General features: G+C 41.1%; 1 protein-coding gene across 8 annotated transcripts in view; it reads left to right on the top strand.

The window, feature by feature from the left end:
* SULF1 (sulfatase 1) overlaps positions 1-25,770 on the top strand; it is a 126,548-nt gene that overhangs the window by 51,681 nt on the left and 49,097 nt on the right. For 2 of the 8 annotated variants that reach the window (XM_075416027.1, XM_075416025.1), the window contains 3 exons: positions 9,517-9,576; positions 9,899-10,133; positions 15,777-16,016. In XM_075416027.1, the coding sequence (XP_075272142.1) occupies positions 9,962-10,133; positions 15,777-16,016 (412 nt within the window). In that variant the 5' untranslated portion in view covers positions 9,517-9,576; positions 9,899-9,961. Of the gene's footprint in view, positions 1-8,975; positions 9,200-9,516; positions 9,586-9,898; positions 10,134-15,776; positions 16,017-25,770 lie in introns of those variants that run through there. The other 6 variants (XM_075416022.1, XM_075416023.1, XM_009940498.2 and 3 more) reach the window with 6 other exon arrangements.

Genomic DNA, 25,770 nt, shown 5'->3' with positions numbered 1-25,770 from the left:
CCTGTTGCCTGGGAGTCATTTCCGATACACCCTTTCCCATTCCTGGTCCGTTCTGCATTATTCAGAAGCTTCTACCTAAAGATTACCAATTTCCATTCCTGTCTTTCCTCTCTGTGCATAATGCACTGTAAGGTGCTGGGACCTAATAGGTTGACTGCCTGCTCCATCACTGCTACAGAAAACAATTCAATATGTGCTGTGTCAGGCACCTTAGTACAATCTTGACTCTTGAGCAGGCTCACAATTAACTATCTATGAAGATACAAGATATAGATATCATTTATAAAGATGATATAAAATTATGTCTCTTCATTGCTAAATAGGAACTTTGCTTAATAAGAAGTGCATTGGAAATAAAAATATGTGTGCTTGAATGTATTCAGCTTCATCTCCCGTGCTTTAAAACTGCTCTCTCGTCTACAGAAGCCAGAACTGTGAAATTGAAAGTATCTGTACGTGTGCTTGAAAGATGAAGAAAGTCTTTCCGCAGGCATTTTCACTTGGAAAATGAAGGCGCATTTATATGTGCTACCCTTTCAAAATGTTTTCTGAGATAAAGTTATTCACAGAATAATTTTCACAAGTCATTCTTGAGTCTTTTAGATCTCAGACTGAAGATTATTTTCAAACAGCTCTTTGAGAACAGATTTCCAGAATTCAGGCTGAGAGAACTGGTATTCCTCAGACAGATAACTTGTCTATGGTATATTCTGTCCTTGAACAGGTAAGTGCGACTCTAATTTCAGGCTTTTTTGATAGGAATACTTATTTTCAGATGAAATTCAGTACCCAGATGTTCCTTATATTTTGATCTTTCCTCTTGAGCCACTGATGGTTAGCTTCTTTTGAAATATTCAGCAAAAATCACAAAGCATCCTTACACTAGAGATACATAGAGCCTGCAGGAGGTTGTTTTAAGGAGCTGAGCAGTCCCATTGAATCCAGCAGACACATTTATTTTGCACAGCAGAACATATGTATCACAGTCTAAGTAAGGACTTGGAGACCTGGTTTGGCAGCAAAATCCATCATTCATATTCCTTGCTCATATTTGCTGCCATTCCCACGCAAAATTTTTTTCACTCAGCAGGATATGGCCATGTAGAGATGACTTTTGGAGTTTCCCCACGGTGAGCAAGCTGCAGGTCACCCCTTGAATCTGCCCCAGGCGTACGCAGGTGTGTACTTGAGTGGGGACAGTGGGACAGTGAGGGGACAGGAGACAAGGGGACTGGAAGGAGTACTGCGACAGCAGACACAGGTCCTCAGAGTCCCTGGGCTGGGGCTGTAACTTGTGCCCCCTAATAACACAACTTGAGGAACACCAGGGGCCTCCTGATTACAAAGACGATTAAAAGTAAGATTGATAGCAGGGGTGATGTGCTTCTCGGTGGTGCCTCAAGTCAGTACAACTTCCTCACTGACTGGTCATGACTGAAAAGGGTATAAAGCATCTGTTTTTTTGTAGCAGATTGTTTTGTTTGGTCTGCCTGTCTGTTTACTATTATTAGTAGGCTGGTTTCGCTACAGTACAGGTTTGTCAGGGAGGAACTTATTTAAAAACACGTTTCTTGTTCTGTCCAGGAGCTTTTACATATATATCAGTGAAGATAAAATTTATACTGTGTCAGGACTGGAAAAGCTGGTTGACAAAGAGCAGCAACTTAGTAAGGATGATATTGCTTAAAAAATGGTACTAGGGCTGATCCATTGACTCTGTCTTACTAGTCCTATTAAATCCAGCTTGAACTTACTGAGAGTAAAAGTCATTTGAATATGACGGGACTACGAAAAAAAGAAATCTTAGGCTTGGTCTCCAGACCTGGAAGTGAAAGAGAAAGTCAACAAATGCCATATGGAATCTACAGTGGATCTACGTGCACACAATCACAATCACTGTGCATGTAAGCACACAAAGTACTGATGCTACGAAGAAGTTCACTTTCTGCACTGTAGTATAGCAGAGTAAGTTTTTCAAAAGCACTAAGAGGAACTGCCTCACTGTCCTGGTTAGCCAGGAGATGGCACCTATCTAAATTCATGTGGTGTTCCTGAGTAGTCGATCCTTCTGTGTTATAGCTAAAAGTACACCTGAGATCCTTTCCTAGGAGTACAGGTGCTCTGCCTGTTTACATACACACACTTATATAGATTCATACCACCAATCCCTCATGCTTCAGCCCTTACACAGACTACTCTGGTCCCCAGGAGCTCCTGCTGCTTCCCCTGTGCAGTCAGCAAGGAGAGTGGCCAGAGCAGCCGGGCATTTGGCTCAGCTTCCACCCAAGACCACCAACCCACATGACGGCACATCCTACCTCAACATGTCCCTGTGATAACAGAGGTGTCTACATTGTCGTGAGGAAAGGGGCATTCTCTGTCTTCTCCTATTTACGTAGATCCATAGATATTCTGTGCTAAAGATGCTGTATTCATATTCAAGTTAATCATATCCATTTATTTAGAAAGACAAACTGTTAACCAAATAAAAAACAAAAAAATCCCTCTTTCAAAGAGAGTTGCAGATCTTTGAGAGGAAGCAAACATATCAAGGGAGGAAGCTTTTTAAATTGAAAGCATTATCTGTCTAAAGGAGATGTGAAAAGCTATGCTCTTGCACAGTTTCTAAAGCCAGTGGACTTCAACAGGAACTTAAAGAAATGTGCAAACTGTGTCACTGTTGTTCAGCTCTGTGATATGATCTCCCAACTCCAGACCGCTTACTGGATCACTGAACTGTCAGTGTGTTATATTGTATGGTATGTTTTCATAAAGCCCCACACTGCTGAAGTGAGCAGAGATATGGCAAAGACATGTGGTTTTAAAATGGAATACACAGAGGTTATTTCATACACAGAGGTTACTTTATAATCTTTCAAAAATATTTGGAGTCTTTTAGCAATTAGATTACCTGGTAGCTTCAAAGCCACTTTCTTTAAAGACAAAAAAAAATCTGATATCAGAAGCCTGTTTGGAGCCTAGTGCACATCTAATTATCTTTCTTGGTCTTAATTATTTAGCAAGTGCTAATAAACTGCACATATCATGACACTCATGTTTAATAAGCATATAAATTTAATTGATTTTTTTCCCTCTCTTTGAAGACTAACAGACATGGAATTCAATCACAAGGCAATGGCATTATAACTTCCAATATAACATCAGGTTTTAATAAGCCTCCTGTTTGCTTCACACATGTGCTTAAGACTGCCTGGAAACCAAATCAGTAGAGAAAAGGGATTACTTTAGATTACTTTGAAATGTGCATTGTTTGAAATGGCCTCTGGTGACCAGCTTTCATGAATGGCTGATTTTACTTGTGGGGCACGTCATCTGGCTCAATTATACCAGGCTCTTTTGTATGACAAGTGCACTTCTTGGCTGTGTTGAAATACGAAGTTCTAAAACAAAGTAAATCAGATGGGGAGAAATAAATTTAAGTAATTGTATATTTTTAGAAGTTTGTAACTCAGCAGTAGGCACTCTTCTCACTAAAAATATGCAGAAATTTTCTTTTAAAAAATTCACAGATTGAAGTTAATATAAAATTATTATTTATAATTTTCTTTAATGTTTTCTTCAACTATGTTAACACCGTTAAAATCAAAGAAGTATTTTCCTTTTCTCAAAGATGGGTAATTTCTTCTATAGTTATGTATTTTTAAAATGTTACTGCAGATTGTTGTTTTACTCTGACATACGAAGTGTTGGAAACTTTTATCTGCTAAGAACTTTCATTAACCTGTACAAAGTTATAAAAGTGTGTTAGCAAGTGTGCATTATACTTCCAATACTTTCAAGTCACTGCAGGCTTTTTCCTTTCCTGTCTGTAACTGTTTGCAAAATTACAATGTAAAAATGTAATATAAGGTTATGATTCTCCCTGCCCGCAATTACTTTAAATTATAGTTACTTTAAATTAATTGAGCCTGAGGCACTGATGATACATCATTGTAATACACAGATTACATTTGGAAGGTGAGCACATAACTGATTGATTAGTAAAGTGTGGTGGAAATCCAGTAGGTAATGATTAGATTAGACCCAGATAGGAACTACATTCTTTCTGTTCACTGTAAATCCTACACTTTACAACTAAGATTAGAGGATTAACCTTTAAGAAGAGATGGTAGGTCTTGCTTTTTCCTGACTTCTGCTGTACTGTAAATGTGTTTCCCATGGCTGCAGGTTCTACATATCCAGAGGAAACTGACCCATAGATTTACGCGCTCATCCCTGGCAGTCCGAGATTGCAGTGTTTGCCTTTTTAAACACAGGATGGAAGTGTAAGATGTGAGAAGAGCACTAACATTACTAAACTTAAAAGAGTCATCTGTCAACAGCTTTTTCCACTTAAGTGCTTCACTGTATTAGTGAAACTGAGAGCTGTTCTTCTTGTTGTAGGCTGTTACAGCCCTTTAGTCTTCAGGGCAAGATGATTTATGGAGAGATTTAAGACTTCTGAACGGCTAGGTTACTTTGGTGCAGATGAACATCTCGCCTCCCTGACCTTTTGTTACGTAATTTCAATCTGTCTGCACAATCTTCGCTCAATTAATCTCCTGAAGTTACTAATTTTGTCGGGTGTCTAGCTGCACACCTGTTATGATTCATAGCATAGACCAGTTGAGAATATAAGAGGTCCATCCACTCTTTAACATAAACAGCAAAGATTCACAGAAGCCGTACATGTGTGACTGAGAAAACCCCTTTCACTCACTTTCACCTTTGAGTTTCCACATATGCAAAATGTTCTCGAGTACAGCAGCATTGCTAGGTGGACACATTTCACTTTAAAAGAAATAACTGAAAATGGTATGTGTAAACCACTGAATCTGACCTTTGTAGGGGCACAGGTGGGTGAAGACACTTCCAGCTCACATGGCACCAATGACAGTGCTTTCTGGCACTACAGGCAGACTGGCAGGTTTTTGAGGTGATGTTGACCAGGTGCCCACCAACGTGACCAACATCCAAGGCCATATTGGAAGTTACAAACCCTGGTAATAGCAGAATCCCTACTCTGCTTTTTATGAACGAAGAGAATTCTTCTTGTTGTCCTTTGTCTTTCTACTTCATTGATTTTTAAGGAACGAGAGAACACTGGGGTCATGTTCCTGTAAAAAATATTCATTAAAGCTAAAACTGTCAAGTCAGGAGGTTGTAGGTAAAATACATCGGAAGATAATGCTCCTCTGCTCCGTGTGAGGAAGGAAAGCTCAGTTTCTTGTGGTGATAGATAGCTGAGGTTTTGTTTGTTTGTGAGGCTTGAGCCATTTATTTATCAGAGAAACTTGTAAGAAGAAATTATCCAAGATGATCTTCTGTATAAAGCAAATGGGGCAACTTATCACTCTCAATGGCAAGACCTTGTGCTTCTTTTCTGTGCTTTTGAAATATTTTTGTGCAAGTTCCTAGCACTTGTCAGCAAATCCTAAAAATGTCCTAAGTAGAAAAATATTCATTTGTGGACTATATCTTAATTACATAAAACTACGTCAACTTTTGACGAGGCAGGAAAATCTGAGTACAAAGAAATAATCAGTAGGATACTGGATAGTAATGAGGAACAAAACTCTTAACCACAAAATTGCTACCGCATTAGGAGTTTCTTGATTTAGGATCCCCATAGTACCTTATATTCTCAATTCACTGGGCAAATTTATTGCTAATATCAGAGGAACAGAAACTGGAATTCTGGTTCTTAAGCTCCACAATCACAGTCCACATTATTACTAGTAGTATTATTTTTACTGCTGTTTCCTTTATTGGCCAGAGTTAATCCATTTTTGTTTCTAAGGAAAGGCTGCTTGAATAGCGGGCCTTAATCTATGTCTATGGATAGTGTGATGTCCTTGATGTTCATGCTCATAAGAAAACACCAACTCTGTGGTGCAGAGAAGACAAAGTTCTTTACCCTTTCTTACCACTTGGTCATGAATTACTGAAGTGGGGCATTGCATAGCCCATGGTATGAGGGACAGACATACGTCCAGTATCGTTACTCATTATCCCTGCATTTCATTTCATATTTACAAACAACAAAGAAATCTGTTCGTGTAAGGCAGATTCCCTGTGCAAAGATACATGGAAACCACTTCGTAGAGTATTAAATACGAAGAAGTTTGTACAACTTGAAAGCTTATAATGGATTAAACTTGTGAATACTCAGTGCCCTGTTTCATAAACAAAGTGCATGGTTCTGGAGAGATTTTCATTGGCCAAACACAAAATAGCACTTTAAGTGAACATACTAAAAAATGTGGACATGAAAACACAGTGAATTTTCAAAGGGATAATGCTCTTTTTTGTAAACAGGCTATCTTTTGTTGTGTTCCAAATTAAGCACTTTCAGCCAATGCACTGAAAAATCTTAAACACTTCTTGGCCAAAATGAATATAAAATCTATGAATGGTTTCAAAAGATACTATTTTGCCTTTTGCTTTTCTTCCTAGACACTGAAAGATGTTCTCTTAAGAGACCTAGAAATCAAGCCCTCATCTTTTTTATGCCACATCACACGAAGTGGCACTGTAGCCCTTCCTTGCAGTGCCCTGCCAATGTAATTAATGTTTCATGGGTAATTAATTCTCCATGCCAACGAGTCCTTGAACTGCCTGGTATAGTACTAGCAGCATAGAAACAACTAAAGATCCAAGTTTTCAGGTTTCATCCCATGAAAGGTAAGTATAAACTATGAATCTGTGCTCCTGTGGAAAAAAAAAACCAAAAAAGATTTAAAGAAAAAATTGCATCTAGATGAGGGAAAATAGTTTGTTTGGATTTCTCTGGTTTCATTTGTTTACTGACCACATTTCAATTGTCATAGGTATGTTCTATAGGAAAAATATAATTAAAATTTCCAAATAGCATGTATAGAAGTTATGATGTGCACTTGTTTACTTGGCTAGAGAAAAGCATTTTATAGTACCGTCTTGATTTCTGAACACTACACAAAAAAATTGAAGTTTACTTCGCCACATGAATTTGTAAAGGTCCCTTTTAGAATTTCGCCTATTTTTGTCTATTTCTCAAGACAAATTACAGTGTCTATAGGGGCACTTGTAGACTAGCAGCCAGTATTCAACACAAACATTGCAGCCTTGTCTTCTCTGTCAAGCCTGTATTTTGACAGTTTTCTTCGCTTCGTATCCTTCTAAGACTGGGAAACAGGCTGTAAAAGGACAAGTTGTCAAAGATCACCTTTTGATAAAGATTTGTCATACGCAAAACTGAAATAGTTACGAGCAGCAAAAGGTGGCGTTACTGTGCTCTTGTGCAAGAACCATTCAATGAAACTTGGATGATTAATTTTATGTGCGTAGATCTGTCCCGATATTTTCCTTTATCCATCAAGCGGAAAAAAATAGAATTGGAAAAGAAACCTTCATGCTGTTTTTCATAGAAAAGGCTCGCCTAAGGTGGCCCTAACTAGCTAAAGCAAAAGGATTTTTCAAAACTAACTAATACAGCCCAAAGAGGGTGAAATGAAGAATACTTGTTCATTTGAATTAGTGTAAATTTTATTAACACTGAGGTGTAATTGTCAGGAACTTGCAGTTTCATACTGTGGGGGATTATTCAAACACGTTGGTACCAATGTTTGCTCAGTGCAGTCAGGATGACTGTGCTTTCTGGGTCAACATTGTCTGAAAAAGTTTGCTGTACAGTACGACTGAGGTAAGAAACTAAACATTGAGTCTCACTTCACCTAGCCTTTCATGCTTCGTGAGGTGAGTCAAAGTTTTGCTATTTAAAGATCAGACGTTTAGAGAAATTGTATTTCCACTTTTGCACAAAGAGCATGTGGTGTCTGGTGTCTGTCAGAAGGCTGACTTCTCCGGTAGCCCTGTTCTTTGGGGCTTTTGTCGGCTTTTATGTGACTTAGAACAAATACATGGAAATTGAAGTATTTTTAAAAGTCAGTCCAGACTAATTGCAGACTTCCAGTCTACTTACCTGAATGTTATGTAATCACCAAAATGGTGTTCAACGTTAAATGCCAATCCCCTGTGTTGGCTTTACAGTGCTCTAAAGTGAGTCGGAGGCTGGACTGTTTGTTGGTGTGGAGACAATGAAAGACAGAATTTCTCTGCAACAGACACTTGGATTTTCCTTTTAAAGACATTCACACTCTTCTGGTGTAATTACAGCCTGCCAGAGTGAGGAGCATGAAACTGTTTAGCTTGCGAAGCTTAAAATAAAAGGTGTATGTGAAAACAAGAACACGATCCTTTTTCTAGCAGTCCAAGACCAAGTCCCATCCCTTCCCTCTCCTATGGCTTCTTCCCCTGAAATTTAGAGCACTTTCCTATTAACGCATTTTTAGGTGAGTGATGGGGCCCCCTTTGTCTTCTGTGTTGCTCTCATTAAATGATTTCTGCTTGTTAATCTGTTTGTAGTTAATGTCGCACAGCTGAATATGAAGTCTCAGGTGCGGGTGCACAGATCTTCTCGTGAATTATGCTCCAGCCTCATTATATAGTGTGCACCCCAATTCCCATGCAGGCTTCCCCTTGCGCAGAACTCTTGAATGTTCTTGGGCTTGGGTGCTTTTGCGGGGTTTTCATATTAATGGACACCACCGCTCTTTATCCATAGTCCCAAAATAAAAACAGAAGGAATGTAGGTGGCAGGTCAATACCCTGGAGGGAGGAGGCATGACACCATGGTTTCTTTCCCACCCCCTTCCTTTTTGCCCCCAGATGTCCCCTCCCTTCTCCTGTCAAACAGGATGGTTTTGCAGAGCTTCAATCAGTAATACCAAAATTTTAAAGTGTAAGTAGCTACCCATTCCTCTCCGGGCCAATCAGTCATTTTCAGTCGCAGGTTTAAACCTGCTGCAGCAAAGCCAAGCCTCTGTGCTTGCATCAGGTCTTACAAAAGCAAAGCTGTTTGACTGACAGGCACGGAGAGGGGGTTCTGATAATGTACTGAGCCGAGTCTGGAAGCGGAGTATTGAGGACAAGGCTGTGCCAGAGGTACTGTGCATTATGGATGAGGCACTCAGGTTCGTCGTTGATTGATTGAGGGACAGTTATGCTCTTTCACAATGCTGGGTAAGATCATCTGGACCGTCACTTAATATGAGCTTTCTTGTCAGTGGGAAGATGACTTTTCATGTAGTGATCCAATGCAGATTGCAAATGACAGCCACGCTCTCCCCTCTGCTTTGTAAGGGTTTAGTCGCTCGTGCAGGTGAGTTAACCTAAAATAGCTCTACCGCTTGCCAGGTGCCATACGCTGGAATTAACTCTTATTCTCAGAATCTGCTGGAAAAGCACCTGCATTTGTTGACATTATATATATATGTCTTTTATCTCTAGCAGCCAAGGTGCCTTCTAACCGCTGTGTAGGTATGGTATTAAGTAGATGAGCCGGGGGGAATGCAAATTTTTTCTACTCTTTTCTTTCAGGACAGAGAAAGAAGCTGTAACGAACAGTTCTGGAGACTTTGATGCACAGCCACAGTGCTGAGGTCTTTGACTGACAAGGATTCTGCTTTCTCCTTACAGGGCTCCTCCTACAGATGTTCTGAACACGTCTGCATCCCAGCAATTTTTGACTGTGCCCAGGTACTGAATGTAAGGAACACGTTGCATAAAAAGAAGCGTGGGGTGTAAGAGAAGGAGCACTGTGAGGAGTATACCAGAAGTCATGCCTATACAAAATGCAGGCAGCAGCATGACTTTAAGCGAAAATTATTTGAGAAAGCGTAGTTGCAGAATGACCGAGTTTATTCTTAGAAAATGACAGAATATAGCTCTTATTCAACAATATGGCTTATAATCATGTTAAATGGTATGTGTCAGGCTTGACTTCCCTAAGTGTCATCCTTTCACTGTGTGACTGAAAGTTTATTTATTGCTTGAAGAGAATTTCTTTTCCTCCCTACAGGTCTTGAAAACTAGAGCTCAGGCACTTCTGGATCAGTCTTTTCATTGAAATACTGGAACTACTATGAAGTCTTCTTGGTTTGCACTCATCTTGGCAGTGCTCAGTACTGAACTGCTAACAAGTCACTGTTCCGCCATCAAGTCCCCGAGATTCAGAGGACGTGTGCAGCAGGAGCGAAAAAATATCAGACCAAACATCATCCTTGTGCTCACAGATGATCAAGATGTGGAGCTAGGTGAGAAATAATAATTATTTGCTACTTCATTTCGTCACCTGTCTTTCAGCAATTTCTCCCAAGCAGAAAGTACTTTAAATTCAAAGGACGTACTGGTCGTATAACAGTATCAGAATGTGGGACATGTTTGGAAAATGAGTTAACAAATTTTATTTAATAGCATTCACCACATTTAATTACAGACTTTAGGAAACATATGCTTACAAAAATTCACCATGGAAGGCTTTAATCACCACCACAAAAAGATTTAATACCACGTGTAAGGACATACAGGTAAAAAATTTGCATCAAAAGCTGTTTTTCACTTTGTGACTTTCTGTAGCATTTGAAAATTCGAGCCTTCTGAGATTAAACTTTCCCTCTGTGCTGTATAGGTGAGTATCTATTCTCCACATATTTGTCACATGCATGTATGTCATCTGACATGGTTATACGCACAGACAAATTGGTCTGGTTTCAGGGCATAAGCTTAATATTTCTATGAATTATTAAAATGTTTAAAAATCCGTCTGCTTTAAAATGATCCTGTATGTATAAAAAAAGGATAGCTTTGCTTTCACAAGTACACTAAATATCTGAGCATAACCTGGACATACCAGCCAGGAGTGATTTTCGCACATTTTTCTTAGGGTGGAAAAAGTTAAAACACTTGGATGATGTTCCAGGAGGCCTTTGAATGTTTTCCATTAAGTAAGTTAGAAAGATATTAATGGTAGCAATGCATATAACTGATTTTTTGGTTCACTGCCCAAAGCAAAAAATCAAGGAGAGAAAGAGGATCATTTTAGGTTACCCCCAAGCAAATATTTTAGTTTTGGGGGTGGAAGGTAAGATCAAAAAAGTGATAAAATGGCATATCAATTTGAAATTAAATCATGCATTCTGAGTGTTCTTTAATGAAAGACGTGGTTTTTTAAAAAGTATAGTGAATATCTAAACAAAATTCCATAGCACATTGAAAAGTCAAAATGCTTCATTCCAGAAAACTTACAACAGAATAGTTCATTTGATCTAAAATCACACACTTTCGACCACAAAGTTGTAGACAAGAAGTGGTCTAAAAGCAGTTCTTTAGTTGGTGGCATTTTTGTATTTGTCATGATGCAATTATAATTTACTGTCTTTCAGGGTTATGAGAACATAATTGATAAACTATATTTCATGACTGAGAGTGAGTGCTTTCATGAAACAGAGCTTCAAGGCCAGGCCCTTAAATCTGAGCACATCTTCTATTTTTTACTTCTCACTCTTTCAAACGTCTGCTCTGTTTAGCCATGCTGCCTAATGAATGGCTGTTCCAGACTTTATTTTTGGCCTAAAATACAGCTGTTGCAACAGGAATTCATTCCTTCTTGACAGAGTCATTCCGAAAATTTCGTGAAAAGGGTCAAGTCATGCCTTCTGTTTTGTGGTCCAAAAGAGCCCACTTTCTCCAGGGCACCGGGGAAGGCAGGTCAGCAGACACACGTCTCTGCACAACATTACTGACTTGTTGTCTTCAGTCTTGCGAGAGGGTTTGCAAGTGGTGAAAGAGGAGGAAGCGTGTGGCAAGCCACTTTGTTCATATCGTGGAGCTCCTCTCTTCGAAAGCTGCTCTGGATGTTTGCAGGGCGCTCTGGCTCCTATTAGGAAGCAGTTGAGCAATAGCCTGGCTGGGTATGCATTCACACTGCCTTGAACGAAGGCACAGGTTTCCCCTTTTCATAGATCATTTCACAGGAAATAGGATTCAGCCCCAAGACTTAATGTACTGCGTTATTCGCACTTCTGCAAATAAATCATTCTACTTACTTGAAAAATATAGCCAGGCTGTTTTCCACATGTGAATTATCCCCTCGCCCTTCAGTGATTCCTGAGAAAAATCTTAAGTTTCCCAAAGGTCAGTGGGAAGTAACAGTTTCTGCCACAAACAGAATAAAGCTTAGGCATTGGTATCCAAAAATCACAAGGCTGAAAATCTCTCAATATGGATTATTCACTATTGTATTCCCAGCACAAACATTTCTAAAAGCTGTTTTAAATGAATGTTTGAACATAAAAGCATATAAGGTACATTATAGACTTCAGTCAGGAGGGATTTGTCTCCAGGGCATGTATAAGCACCGAAGCAAAATATACAGCTGCTTGAGTGCAAATCATACATAGGGAAGTTATCCGAAGTAAAACTGCAGAAGGCAGGGAGCTTGCATTTAGTTAGTGCTCAAAGCATAGGAGTACGCACACCTTCCTGTGGACCTGAACCATCCCTCTGAGTTCTGCATTCTGAATGCAGAGAAATTCAGCAGAGCTGCTATCTCATTCCACTTATCAGATAAAGCCCACAAATTGCTTCACAGCTCCAGTCAGTTCCTATCTATGTTGAGAGGAATGTGGCACAGAGGAAGGATATTACGGAACAGCTGGTGGATGGCAACTTCAGCTGTATAAAGCCGTCTGGCCCACAGCTCTTGAAGAAACTCGGCAAATACTTGGGTGCAGAAGCTGGGAAATGTCTGGTTAAATTGTGCCTCTGTGCCCTTTCTTTCCCCCACCAAGATCCTGAGGGTAGAGGTATAACTGCCTGACATTGAGGCAAATGGGCATCTTGCTCAAGGGAAAGCACCAGCTCCCAGAACCCAGAACTACTTCCCTCCTGGGTACAACACACTGCTGTTTTCTTCAGGGCAGTGGCCTCAGCTCTCACTGAGGTCAGGTCCGTAGTCTGTTCAGGCATGAATACAGGTATTTCCAACATTTTGGTCACTCTTAAATATTTCCCCCAGCTTCTCTGTCATTTGCATGCATCAGTACATCGAAGCATGACTCCGAAATCATTCTCATATTCCTCACTGTGAGTAATACCTTGTATAACATCAGAAAGGAGACAAAACTGATGAATACATTGGTAGTTTCAGTGTTTCTAATCCAGAGCTGTTTGAGACGTCAGAGAGGTGGGAAAAGGCTTAAAAAAAAAAAAAAAAGAGGGAAAAATCCATTTGAGACAATTACTTTTTTCTGTACCCTTGTTTACAGCCTAATGCACTGCTCATTGAAATCCATATAAACCATCCACTGAGTACTGCAGTGGGTGAAGAGATCACAGCATCATCTGGATGTAATGGATCATATTAGGCGTAATTTGCCTGGTTTGCTTTCCATCTTCACTAGATCTTTCCGAGCACTTAACAATACAAACTGAAAAAATGGGGATATGTGCTGAGATCTGGGAAAGTCCATCACCTTGCTGGGGCATTGCGTGCAACACAAATAAAGACAAGGTGGCTCTAGCCATCCTTTTGTAGAGATATCCACCTGTGTTACACCTGGAAGAAAAACCATAGCAACTTTAAGACTTGTTATGAAACCTTGTTTACCAAACATATTTTTTGATATACGACAATACACTGAGAAGTGACACTGCATTTCTTGCCTGACAAAACTTGCTAACTTCTGTGTCCAAAGTGGCCGTTCCTGGTTATCTGGTTCCCCTCAGGTGCTCACCAGTTGGTCCTGTAGAGTGCGAGTGTCCTGCTGTCAGACAGTGCCTGAGTACGTGTACCCTCAAGACTGTGGGCCAGATGGTAAAGAGCACAAGCTGTGAGGAGAGCTACAGACAGCGAAGGGTTATAGCTTGTATCAGCAAGTTTTATCTCCTACTTATGTTTTGTTTTCCAAATGAGGAAGTCTTACCTGCTTTGAAGTGCCTATTCCAGAATTTCCAGAGGGGCTAAATCTATTATCAGTGTCAGTAAGTGCATACCTGGAGGAAAAACTTACTCATAAACAGCCAGTTTGCAAGAGCAAAGGGCTGACCAAGCAGCGGAACGAGGAAGCGCTCTAACAACTATTCATTTATAATGCATAGAGTCTTGAAACTGCACATCAGCTCTGCTGCTGTTAACATGCATTAGTGTACCTGAACAGTGCACTTTGCATCAGAGGACCTACAAGCACTTTACAGCTGAGCTCTCAGTAATAAACTGTGACATTTCAAAGATGGGGAGAGCTATGGCAAAAACAAAACAAAACAAAAACTAAAAAGAAAAAGCCAGCCTGGGGTCTGAGATAAAGACACGTAGAGTAAGGATGATCTCTCATTTGACTTTTAATCAACAACTCAGTGAAATGGTCCCACTCATACAAATGGAGACCTTTTGTGTTCAGAGACCTCTCAGTTCCTCTCCTGCTTCTCCACGTCTCTAAACACCAGGGTTTTGTCTGTATTGAGTTCAGGAAAGCATGAATGCAGATGCTCTGCATTTAGAAAAGAGGTACTGTGAAAGACGAAAGAGTCCAAAATGACGGTGACTTATATGCAGGGTATTAAATGTATCCTTAAAAACACAGGCATTGGCACTGGAAATGCTGAAGAGCTAAGTGCCTCTACCTTTTTTTAATCAAAACAATTCTGATGCAGAAGATTTCATAGTCTGAATTGACTCCTTAGCCCCAAAACAAAACAGAGCATTCTTAACTTTAACTAGTAAAAAATCATTTGTAGGATTTTACTGCTTACACCTAAAGTTCAGTCTCCTTGGCAGTTTTGCGGTTTGACAGACATGTCTTTCATATTTAAAATAAATAATTTTTTAAAATTTGGTTTTCAAGTGACCCAAACAAAACCACCCAGAAAAACTCTGATTGTGTCAGTGGAATCAATTAATATAAATTTAATCCCACTGCTGTGAACTGTGCAAAATGAATTACAAAAAAAAGGGAAAAAAGAAAGTAGAAATCCAGAAACTTCATTTTACTTTCAAAATTATGCAAGTATTGCAATTCACAGACTTGTTTCCTGGACACATACTGCCGTATCCATGGTTCACCCTCTTTGTTCAATCTCTGCTCTGTTGGATAACAGAAAGAGCAAAGTTTGACCGCTGACAGACCCTATCAGGAGCTGCTCAGTCTTTCTGCAATCTGAAATCTGCAAGCCCTACCTGTCTCACCTTGTTCATGAAGATGTTTTGAAGGACACGAAAAGTATCTTTGTTCTTTGAATAGGATCAATAATTTCTCGAGAAAGGTGCTGAGTTTTGCCAATACTTTTTGCACACAGATTGATCCCCCAAAAGCTGATTTTGAGCATAGTGCTTCAGTATCAGAGCCAGACATGCTGATCCTGTGTCCAGAGAAGCTTTCCTCTAGAACAATTGTTACTGAATTGTCCCTCTCTTCTCCCCTGTCTTTCACTCCCTCCCTTACCTTCTTCTTCTCTCTCCTTCTCTCTCTCTGATTATTTGATAAAATGGAAAGAATTGTAACAGATTATTGGTAATTTCAGAATTTTACATATTTTACTGGCACATTGACTAACGATGTAGTCTATGTAACATACTGTTTTCCTACAGCAGTGTTGAAGAACTATTGATCTATAAATTTGATACAGCTCTAAAGATCTAACATTGCATTTCTAGATTAGTCTGTGTTTTCATTTTGTTTTGAAGCCTGAGAGAAATGCATTTCCAGAATCCTGAAAAATATTTTTGGTGATGTAATAAAAATTTTATTTATTCTCCTAAAATTACCTAAGCTACGGAGTAGTACAGACTGATGTCCAAAGACAAGCAAATCACTGATACTTTACTTTAAATGATATAGTAGCAGCCAATATATTCTAACTATTTTTTGCAGCACAATGATGATCAGTACCTCTCATTGCAGGGTCCTTACAAGTGATGAATAAAACCAGAAGGATTATGGAGAATGGAGGGGCCTCTTTTATCAACGCTTTTGTAACCACCCCTATGTGCTGCCCATCGCGTTCCTCCATGCTGACTGGGAAGTATGTGCACAACCACAACATATACACCAACAATGAAAACTGCTCTTCTCCCTCATGGCAGGCTACTCATGAGCCACGTACCTTCGCCGTGTATCTCAATAACACTGGGTATAGAACAGGTAAGAGACAAATCAACAGTAGTTCTTTGTTTAAAGTGAAGATGACAGATATTCAGCAGTGAGTCTCATATCACCGCCTAAAATGAGCTGGCTGTTGTCCCAAACTAGGTTTACAGAGCAGAGGTTTAGTGTTATGGACAGGGAGCGTAGTACTGCCTGCTGGGCCAGACCCACAGCTAACGGCCATGTAAAGAAACTCGCTTGTAATGGAGCAGCATATTTGCACGTTTGGATGTCCCAGGTGGGAAATTAGCTGTTGGGCAGTTACACCTAGAGCAAAAGAGGTGCATTTTAGTGGCATTGTGGGTCTGAACTGGCAGTTCCAGCCATGATTATGGTCAGTATTATGGCCTGCTTGTGGACAGCTGCTAACAGTTACGGACGAAGATGTTAGGGCCAGGCTGGGGACTGGTGCCAAAGACCTCACAGGAGTGAAGCGCCTGTCATGGGGATGAAACAAGGTGAATGGTATAATTTAGACTTTGCCATGGGGAGACATTTAATTTGCATTTTCTGAAAAGGAATAGAAACATGCCTTTAAGAAGGATTGTTCTGCTGTGCGCCAATAAGATTTGATAGTTCTCTTGTAAATTCCTGGTGGTTTTCCGTAGCCAGGAGATCCCTTTCCTGTCTACAAAGAACTCTTCTTATTCCTCTCGTCTGCGCTTCAGCTTGATGTAAAACCTGATTCATTTCTGCATCACCTATCCCCTAAGATTTAATCTGTAGACACGTCAGGCTCCAGTCTGACTTCCACTTCGCGAGGTACAGGAGTTGAGCAAGGTCATCAGGGTGCAATTTGTCCAGAAGCGTCTCTCGACTACAAAGACTCCCCTTTACAGGACCAGTGAGGCACAGATCTCAATGCCAGCTGCGTTCCTTACAATGTAATGGGCAGCAAGGAAATTTGTCTCTATCAGCAGCTTAGGCACAAGAACGGGTCGCTTTCAAAACATATAGCAGGCGAATGTCTCCAAGCTGTCTGCTTGTCCTAATTCTCTTCATGCTGCTGTATCCAACGCCTGAGATTTGTCTGCCTGTTTGCCATCTTTTCTTCACCACGCAGACAGCTCGCTCTTTCTTCTTCTGCCTCTTTGTATCTGTAGTTCTTGAGAGCTTCTGCACCCTTTTTAAAAAGCAAAACGAGACAAATATTTAACTTCTTTGGACCTGTTGTTGGCTCTGACACATGCACTGAATAGTACTTCAGTCTCTACTAAGCTAGTTTCAGTGAAGCACCGAGTACGATGCTGCTAAACCTAAATAAGGGTCAGCATCAAGGCTTTGGAGGAGAAAAAGAGGGGAGAGAGAACTGACAATCACTTCTAGAAAAGGTGCTGAATTTGCCCTAAAATGTAAGCTTTGTCTCATGGCTTATGTCTCAGAAAGGCTTTCTGCTCCATCGATGGCTGCCTCATGTGGGACCTGACTTTCCTGTTCCTAAAAAATTTAGTATCTTATTGATTTGTAATCTAATACTTGCACAGCTAAGTGCCTCATGCGTAAACTGGACAGCTCTGTCACCAGCCCTTTCTCTCCTTCTGGGGGTAAACACTCTGCTTCAGGTATATCTTCTGCACTGCTCTGTGTTATGAAGTCACATGGAGATGTCGACTAAAGGCAGACTTGGGCCTGTTAAATGGAAAGAAAAAAGGGGTCAAAAGAAAAGGAAAAGGGAAAAAAAAAACCTTTCCAAAGGCAGGCAGAGAGAACATTAGCCCTAACACTATGAGAGTAGTTGAGTTTTAACAAAGGACAGGAAGGACAGAAAGGAAATAGAAACAAATGAATATACTTGTATGAAACTCCAATTCTGACCAACGTACATTGTTTGACCCTATAATAATATGGCCTTAAATAATTTATCCATTTAAACCTTGTAAGATGAGCCTACCTTCTAATTAACCCACACTTATTTTTTGAAGTTGCAGCTTAATTAACAGCAGAGCTTATAATATGTTTTTCAAGGACAGTGTTGCCTCATTAAAAAGTCATCAAAAGTCCACTAATCATCTAATAATCTACACTTCACAGCTAGAGATTTTAGTAAAATTGTAATGACTCAAGAATAACTGGAAGTCAAGAGTAATCAGGGGTGGAAAAGAGACAAATGAGAAAGTGGCCATGTGCCACATAGGCTAGTCTTGACTCTGTGCTGATATTGCAGATGCGGTGGGTATTTATCCTGTGCATTTCTATGTGTTTTAAGAGAAAACCAGTATCCTCCTCAATGGGAAACTGAGGCAGAGAAAGAGAGGTGAGTGACCCAAGGCCACTCACAGTTTGGTGGCAGTCCTGATAAGGGACTGGTAGAGAGAGCCCCAGTCCACATGAGACTATGTGCAATACCACGGCAGACAGCCTTGTCTCTCAGGTGTGCCCTTCGGTGTTGTAAATTCACACTGCCATTTACCTCCACACAAACACGAAGGAAAACTCCAGGAGTGAACCACCTCAACCTTGGCTTCCTCCAGTAGGAAAGGAGGGTTGTGCTACACCTTAATATCTGAGCAGTAGCCAAGCACTCTCTTAGCATTTTAGAAGACAGAGCTGTGACAGCAGCACAGCTGATATCTGTGACATGTAAATATAACAATCACTTTATTGTTAAATAGTGTATCATACTTTGTATACTGCAGGATTTTACACTTTTGACAGCTGAATTTTCATCTCTTTCCAAATATCAACAGAAATGTAAGTTTAAAATTCTCACCCTGATGTAACGTGTATGCACTCAGAGCCCTCTCTGCTTAGTGTTACTCTGTAGGGTTACTACCTTCTAATCCTTGCTCTTCTTAGCCCTTCACAGCCACCACAGCTATGCAGGAGAGAGCAGGAGTCTGTCCTGGCTCAGCGACCGCTGACAGCCTCACCGCAAGCAACGTGCCAGACTCAGGAGCAGGCTCTCCCCCTGAGGAATCCCACCTGAAAGAACAGAGATCACCAAATTAGGCAATTATTTGCTCATATTTTTCAGAATGGTCTTTAGGAAGATGTATTACCCAATATTATATTTCTTGCGCAGAAGCATTAACTGATCAGAATAACATTCAGGATTCATGCATGCAAGTATCCTGATGGCATTCTCAGCTTTTCACGGGACAAAAAAGGTAACTTAGCCAAGTTAAGCAACTCAAGCACAAATTTATAAATGCTTGCATTTGTAAAACTCAAAACTCAAGAAGTGACTGGACATTAAGATATGGCTATCTGGCAAGTTTTGGCATTAGTCACAGACTTCTGTGTAGTGATGAGCAGAAATGGTCACTTGCTTGATATCTAGTTAATAAGTTCAGCAGTGCACGTCAGCTTCTAATGCGTGTCAGTTGACATCTGTCACTTATGGGTACATTTCTTAGTGTAGTGACCAAAGAACTAATAAAATGCCAAGATGACAAGAGACTGAAAGCTAAGGACTATTTAAACCGTGCACCGTTCCCTTTGGACACACAGGGACAAGTTAATCTTTTCTAAAGGAAGCAAAAGCTGTGTCTCCTGAAGGTGTGGGCAGACAATACGTTTCCTATGGAGGCAAAGCCAGTGTGTTTCCTGTTCGCAGCGTTAAGGTACAGCTCACTGCCAGCACACGCTATTTTTAATCTGCCTCTTTTCAGTGACCTAATTTGTATCCTGCCTCACGCACCCTTTCAAAACAGAGAGGGTGACAGAATATGATACAGGGGTGGGAATGAGTGAGTGGGGAATGAGTCCTGGTTTTCAGAATATTTCTGAAGTGAAAATAAAGAAAAAGAGAAAGAGAACTCTAAGCTTCCAGGTGCTTTCCCAACTGGCATAAAAGAGGCTGGGGAGCGTCAAACAATTTAAGTTGTAAATATTTTAAGTAATTAAAAATATGCCTCACTTTTCAGAATAAAATTGCACTTTAGTCAAACTAAGAAATGTATAAATAAAAGTGAAATATGCTGAGTCTATTAAAATAGTCCACAAAAACTGACGTGTAGAAGAAGGGAAAGGATGAAAAGGATAACCTGCAGGATTTTCTAGTTCTATGGTATCACATGAAGTGAAAGTTTTTTTGGTTTCTGTCCAGGACCTCATCAAAAACCACATAATGTCTGCCTACTTATGCTTAAAACAGAATTCTGTGCTACTAAATATTGCACAGAAAACTGTACACTAAAGGATTTTTAGCAAGGTTATGCACTGAAGTGCTTCATTTAGGAAAATTTGGGTAGAACATTGTTCTGTGCAACTGTTTCATCTCTTGTTCATGTGGCTGAATGAGAGTCTTTATAACATACCACATTTTGGAGGGTGAAATTTCCTCGGTTTAAAAAGATAGAAAAATTGCATTAAGAGGCATGATGCTGACATCTGCATCAGCGAGGATGGGGTCTCAGACCCCTGCTGCAAAACTCTACTTGCTTTCTTACGCAGTTAACTGAGCAGAATGGAGTTTTGTCACATATATAGGGGCTGGGGAGGGGCAGCTACATGTTTTCAGATGTTCTGCTGAAAGGAAGGCACCAGTGAGACTCAGGAGTCCTTTGCAGGTGTTGTTGTGTCCTTCCCACTGTCCAAAAGCATTCGTTCTTCTGCACTTCTGGCTCACTTCATTCTACCCCGTTAGACAGAGCAGTCTCCACCTTTCCGTTTCCTACCCCAGTTTTCAGGGCCTGCAAGCCCTCACCTTGCCCTCTGCTCTGAGCCTTGTCCCCCTGCTTGTCTTTCCTCAAGTCATTCCCCCCTTCCCTCCCCTCCTGGCGTTCAGTCATGTCCTGTTCCCACCCTGTGCCATTAGCAACCTCCTTTCCCAACCTGCTCAGCTAATCTGCTTCTCCCACCCCCCTGGCCTTGTCAGTCAGCTTCTTTCTACTTTCTGCATTCACTGCCAGGTTTCTTGGTGGACATGGGCAGTCCTGGGCCCCCAGACCCCCAATGCTTTCCCTCCCTTGCTGGATCTCCTGTCATTCCCCAAACTGCTTGTCCTTCTCTGGTCACCTCCTGCCCTTTGCATTTCAATCAACTTTCTCCCACCTGCTGACACCACTCACAGGTGAACAGTGAATAAAATCTTGAGGTGCCCAGATCTCTAGCACATGCAACCTGCACGGTTCTTTTCAAAGCTGAGTAAACTTTGGACAGAGTTTCCCCAGGTTAATACAAGATGCCTCCTTGACAGAGAGTTCGTCACGTCTTTGGCAGAGTTTGTGCTCTCAGTGCAGAGCATGGAAGTGCTATCAAATGAAAGCTCACATAATTTTTTTCAGATGTTAAACGTAATTCCTTTTCCATTACTGTGGTTCTCAAAGATGGCTACTGTTTGGGCTAAGAAGTTTCAAAAATTCAGCCTTAGGCAGACATCCAGTGTGGAAAATTTCAATCCAAGTATAAGAAAGTTATAAGCAACTGAAAACAGGCTCTTATAATGAGAAGTGTCAGACAACATCAATACTGGAAAGTGCTACCAGCTTGGCCCATAATACAGGCTTTGTTAAAGACATCACACAGCCTAACGATTGCTATATCGAGTTATAGGCTAATGCCTTTTGCAACTGCTAAGTTATAAAATCCTTAATGCTCTTTTTGGTTACAATGGTAAACCTGGCAGCAACTGGGAAAGACCCACAAAGCTGGAGAAAAAGTAGAAAACCTGAGGTTTTCTACTGCGGTTAAGTTACAAGACTGGGAACTGCAAAATCTGAATAATATTCTTGGCAATGCCACAGGCATCCTGCGTGACTTCGGTCTAGCCGAAGGTTAACCTCCTGGTGCCTCAGTTTCCTCACTGCATTTTTGGGACAGTGCTTATTTCATTTCCTAGTCAGTGCTGGCATACTGGCCTGGCTTTCTGCACTTCAATGACGTGATACACTAATCCTCTGCACTTTTTCAGCAGAAGGGAAAAATCAAACTTCTTGGGTTTGAATCTATTGCTTGCATAATGGGAAGAGAGCAAGGAAGAATTTACTGGAATAATCTGGAAGCTGCAGTTTTGCTGGGCTCTGTCCCCAGAAGCACAGAATGACTGTGTGTCAGCCCTGAAATGTCATGTAAACAGTGCTGCGCAACTCCTGTAAATGGTTTCCTGACTTTGTCAAAGGAAGTGGGCTGTCTACTTAAAGCTCTTGTCTGGGTCACAGTGACTAAACCTTACTTCAGCACGCCTTTTTAGAGGTTTGGATTTGTTTTAAATTGGAAACATTCCCATACGCCTCAAGAAATAACAAGGGCGTAGGACATAATATACCTCCTTTGATCTGTGGAAGTGCAGAGGTGTCTAGCCAGTAGACGTAGCCCAGTTCACCTGTATGCGAATCCACTAATGCTGACAGGAGTTAGGGGACTAATTCTACTGTGTAATACTGTAAACATTAGTTCTAAATTCTTGTAGAAAATACCAGGGAGAAAGGTGCTAGGAATTATGAGAATCTGAATCACATTCCGCTATAAATACCTTGGCTTCACACTCCAGAGATGCCCTGGGTCAAATTTGCTCTGTCTTGCCCCCGTTGCAACACCCTGGATCTCTTGGTTCAGTTCAGCATTCATTAACTAATTGCTAAAGGGAAAACAAAAATCTCTGTTAGGGCATCTATTCATATTAGATACCAAACATGCATATTCTGCAGCCACTCTTGAGACACATAGATGTCTGTACAACCGTTCACCATGCCATGTGTTGTTGTTTGCATAAACTTAATTGAACACACTCACACAGAATACTATTATTCTGATACACTAAGCTACTCTACATGTGATTAAAAAATAACAATGTGTCCTGGGAACAGTTAGTAAAACTGCCAGAGTGCAGATAAAAACTGTCTTATTAAAATGCAAAAATGGGCATTTATCTTTCCTGTTATCCCTGTGGGGGCCATTACACGCTATAATGAAAAGATGTCCCTTGCAATGGTATTACTTTTTAATGAGGCTTTTACCCATTGAGTCATAATCTCCATTTTATTGATTACAAGCAGAAACAGCTTCCTAAATACTGTAACTGCTGAGTGCAAGCAGCTTCTAAAGCTGAGCATTCCCAGTCAGTACTCAGGCTTGAGCAGTTCAGCAAGTGTCGGGCTACAGGTAAGTTAAGGATGCGGCTTGGCTCTACGAGCCAAGCATGTGAAGATCAGCAAGGACATTTGCCCATCACAGTGTCAGTTCCGTGACATGTTCCATAGTGCTTTAATCGTTTACAATCCTCTGGTTAACAAAAAAACAACTAGGACACCCGTCATGGTTACTCGCTGATTGTTATTTGGCCCCATGGACACTACTGTGCTTTCCTTTTACTCTGGCACTTGTCTTCTTTCAGAGCATGAAGAGCCAGACACTAACTGCTGGCGCTGGGCTCCAGGTCTGACTCACTTGCCCTATCCTATACTCAGTGGTACTCAGAAAGTCCCACAGTGAAGGAACTGAACTCTTGTGTTTCAGTAAAAGCCTGGCTTTTCTCTTCCTTTGTCTAATTACTCATATCCTCCTGACCAACAAACCACTCTTGGTTAAAGCAATTTGGCAAATGTGATCCATTATCACGGCTACCGCTGGTTCTACTAGTATTCGGGGCTTTGCCATACATCTGCCGTGGGAACTGCTTTATTCTACCACAGGGGGAGACATCTACTTCTGCAAACTGTCACTCAAGGAGCTGCTTAAAACTTGACAGCTCTGAGATCATTTTTATGATAAAATACTAAATCATTGCCAACACAAAGGTGAATGGTTCAGGCTGTCAATCTGAAGTCTCATAACATGCACCAAAATATGGGGTTCAGAGAGCCAAAGACAAGCTAACAAAACATTAAACCTGAAAAATTAAGTAATCTAAAGCAAGGAAATTCCAAGATGAATTGGACCCCACCAGCTCCAAGCCCCTCTTTCCTTTTCTAAATTCAGTTTATCTTTTCTTTTCCTTATGCCTCAGGTCATTTAATCTCTGCATTTTAAGCTGGTGGCTTTCTCTCAGGTAATGCCTGAATACTAAAAGAGAGAGGAGAGAAGGACAGAAAGAAGTTGACTGTTCTTTGTTTTAGTGCCAAAATTGAAACTGTGGGGACTTTCTCAGGTCGACAGAGGAACAGCCCATGGTGACACTGAACTGAGAAGCTGTAGTAAGTCTTTCCTCATCATGTGTGCTACAGCTTTTCAGAGCTTGACCATTTTGAGACAGATTTTCATAGCAACTTTTGTTATTTACAAAGGCACTACATCAAAACCTACAGACACTAGAACTTCTTAGAGAAAAGTTTGCTGATTATTTTTAAATGGGCAAACCCATTTATTTTTCCCTAGCCTTTTCCTTGGAAATTGCTGAACTGTTTGCCTAAAATGTTCCATAGAGCAAAATGCAGCCTGAGTCAGATAGCATGGAAACTATCATCACTAATGATTGAAGTTTGGCAAGACTGTAAATAGCAGAGTTTGAGTCTCAGTATTAGTCAATCTTAATTATAGGTGGGGCTATCAAACCATCCTGCATGATAAATTGCCATAACTTCCATTTCACAGCTTGAAAGCCTCTGATCTTTGTGGGAGGCAGGTTGGCAAAGAGTCCTTTGCAGATGAGCACAGCACACGGAGGTTCCCCAAGGTCATGCAGTAGCTGTTGATGGATCTGGGATGGCATTCAGGAGGGCTGACCTCAGATCTCCCCTGTAACCACAGACTGTCCTTCATTTTGCTTTGCTCAGTAATACTTTCTCGGCCACATCACTCTCTCATACTTTCCTCCACTGTTGTCTCTCTGTGACTTCTCTTCCCCTTCCTTTCATCTCTTGGCTTCCCTTCCCACAGTATTTCAGCCTTTATGCTTACCCTTTGCCTGGTAGTCTGGCTCCCTGAGAGTTAACGCAGTTTGGCTGCCTTAGAGGAGAGGTATGGTTTCCATTCCATGAGGCAACCGTGCTGGGCACCTATTCCCTCCCCACAGTCACCCTCTTCACCTCAAGCTTCTTGACTTCTGGTTGGCCTCAGGAAAAAAAAGGAGAGAGTCTGTGTTGCTTTCTGAATGGCTGTGGGAGGAAGAGCTGGGAGCCTGGTCTAGTGTCAGTAGGACTTGTTTTTATGTCGCATTCCATGTGGTATAGGAAAGTAACATTATATATGACTGTAACCTCTGGTTAGTGACTTTTGGCAGTTATCTGATCCAATTGCACCGTATTTATGCTGCCTCAGGCAAGTTTTAATTATGAACATTTTGATTTTTCTACCAGTTTTCCCAGGAAGTTTACCATGCCCACATCAATCAGATCTGAATTATTTAAGCCCTTCCACAAATCTGCTTTTTTGGTTAGACTGAATGTGTCTAGGTCGAATGCAAGGTTTTCCAAAGTTACTTCATTTCTTAGTAGGAAACAAGTTTGGGGGTTTGACGTGTGTCCTGATGCCCAGCTGAGGAAGCGACGCTGGGCAGCGTCTCTCCGTGGGCAGAGCTGTCTGGCCGAGCCAGGATCAGCAGCGTGGGCTGCGGCTGCGTACCATGAGGGTTGTGGAGAGGTGGGCAGCTGTTGGCCAGAGGAGCCCTGCCCCTGGAAAGGGAGAGGTGTCTATCATTCCCTCCTCTTCAGGGGTGTCTTATTTTGTGGGCACCTGGTGTTCCTTTGTGCTGACCTCTGGGGACATAGGCAGAACTGCTAGCACAGGTGACCCTTCAGGGCTTTGTAAACCTCAAGAAAGTTAAAAATGCAGACAGTGAAGTTACTCAGACACCCCAGTAACTTGCTGGGGCTAAGCCAGAGCTAATAACTCCCCAAAAACCCAAGTTGCAGGCCCAGTCAGGTGTTGCATC

The sequence above is a fragment of the Opisthocomus hoazin genome, chromosome 3 (genome assembly GCF_030867145.1).
Source record: "Opisthocomus hoazin isolate bOpiHoa1 chromosome 3, bOpiHoa1.hap1, whole genome shotgun sequence".
Taxonomy (NCBI): domain Eukaryota; kingdom Metazoa; phylum Chordata; class Aves; order Opisthocomiformes; family Opisthocomidae; genus Opisthocomus; species Opisthocomus hoazin.
Note: the sequence above shows the minus strand (reverse complement) of the source record. Positions and strands in the feature narration are given on the sequence as shown.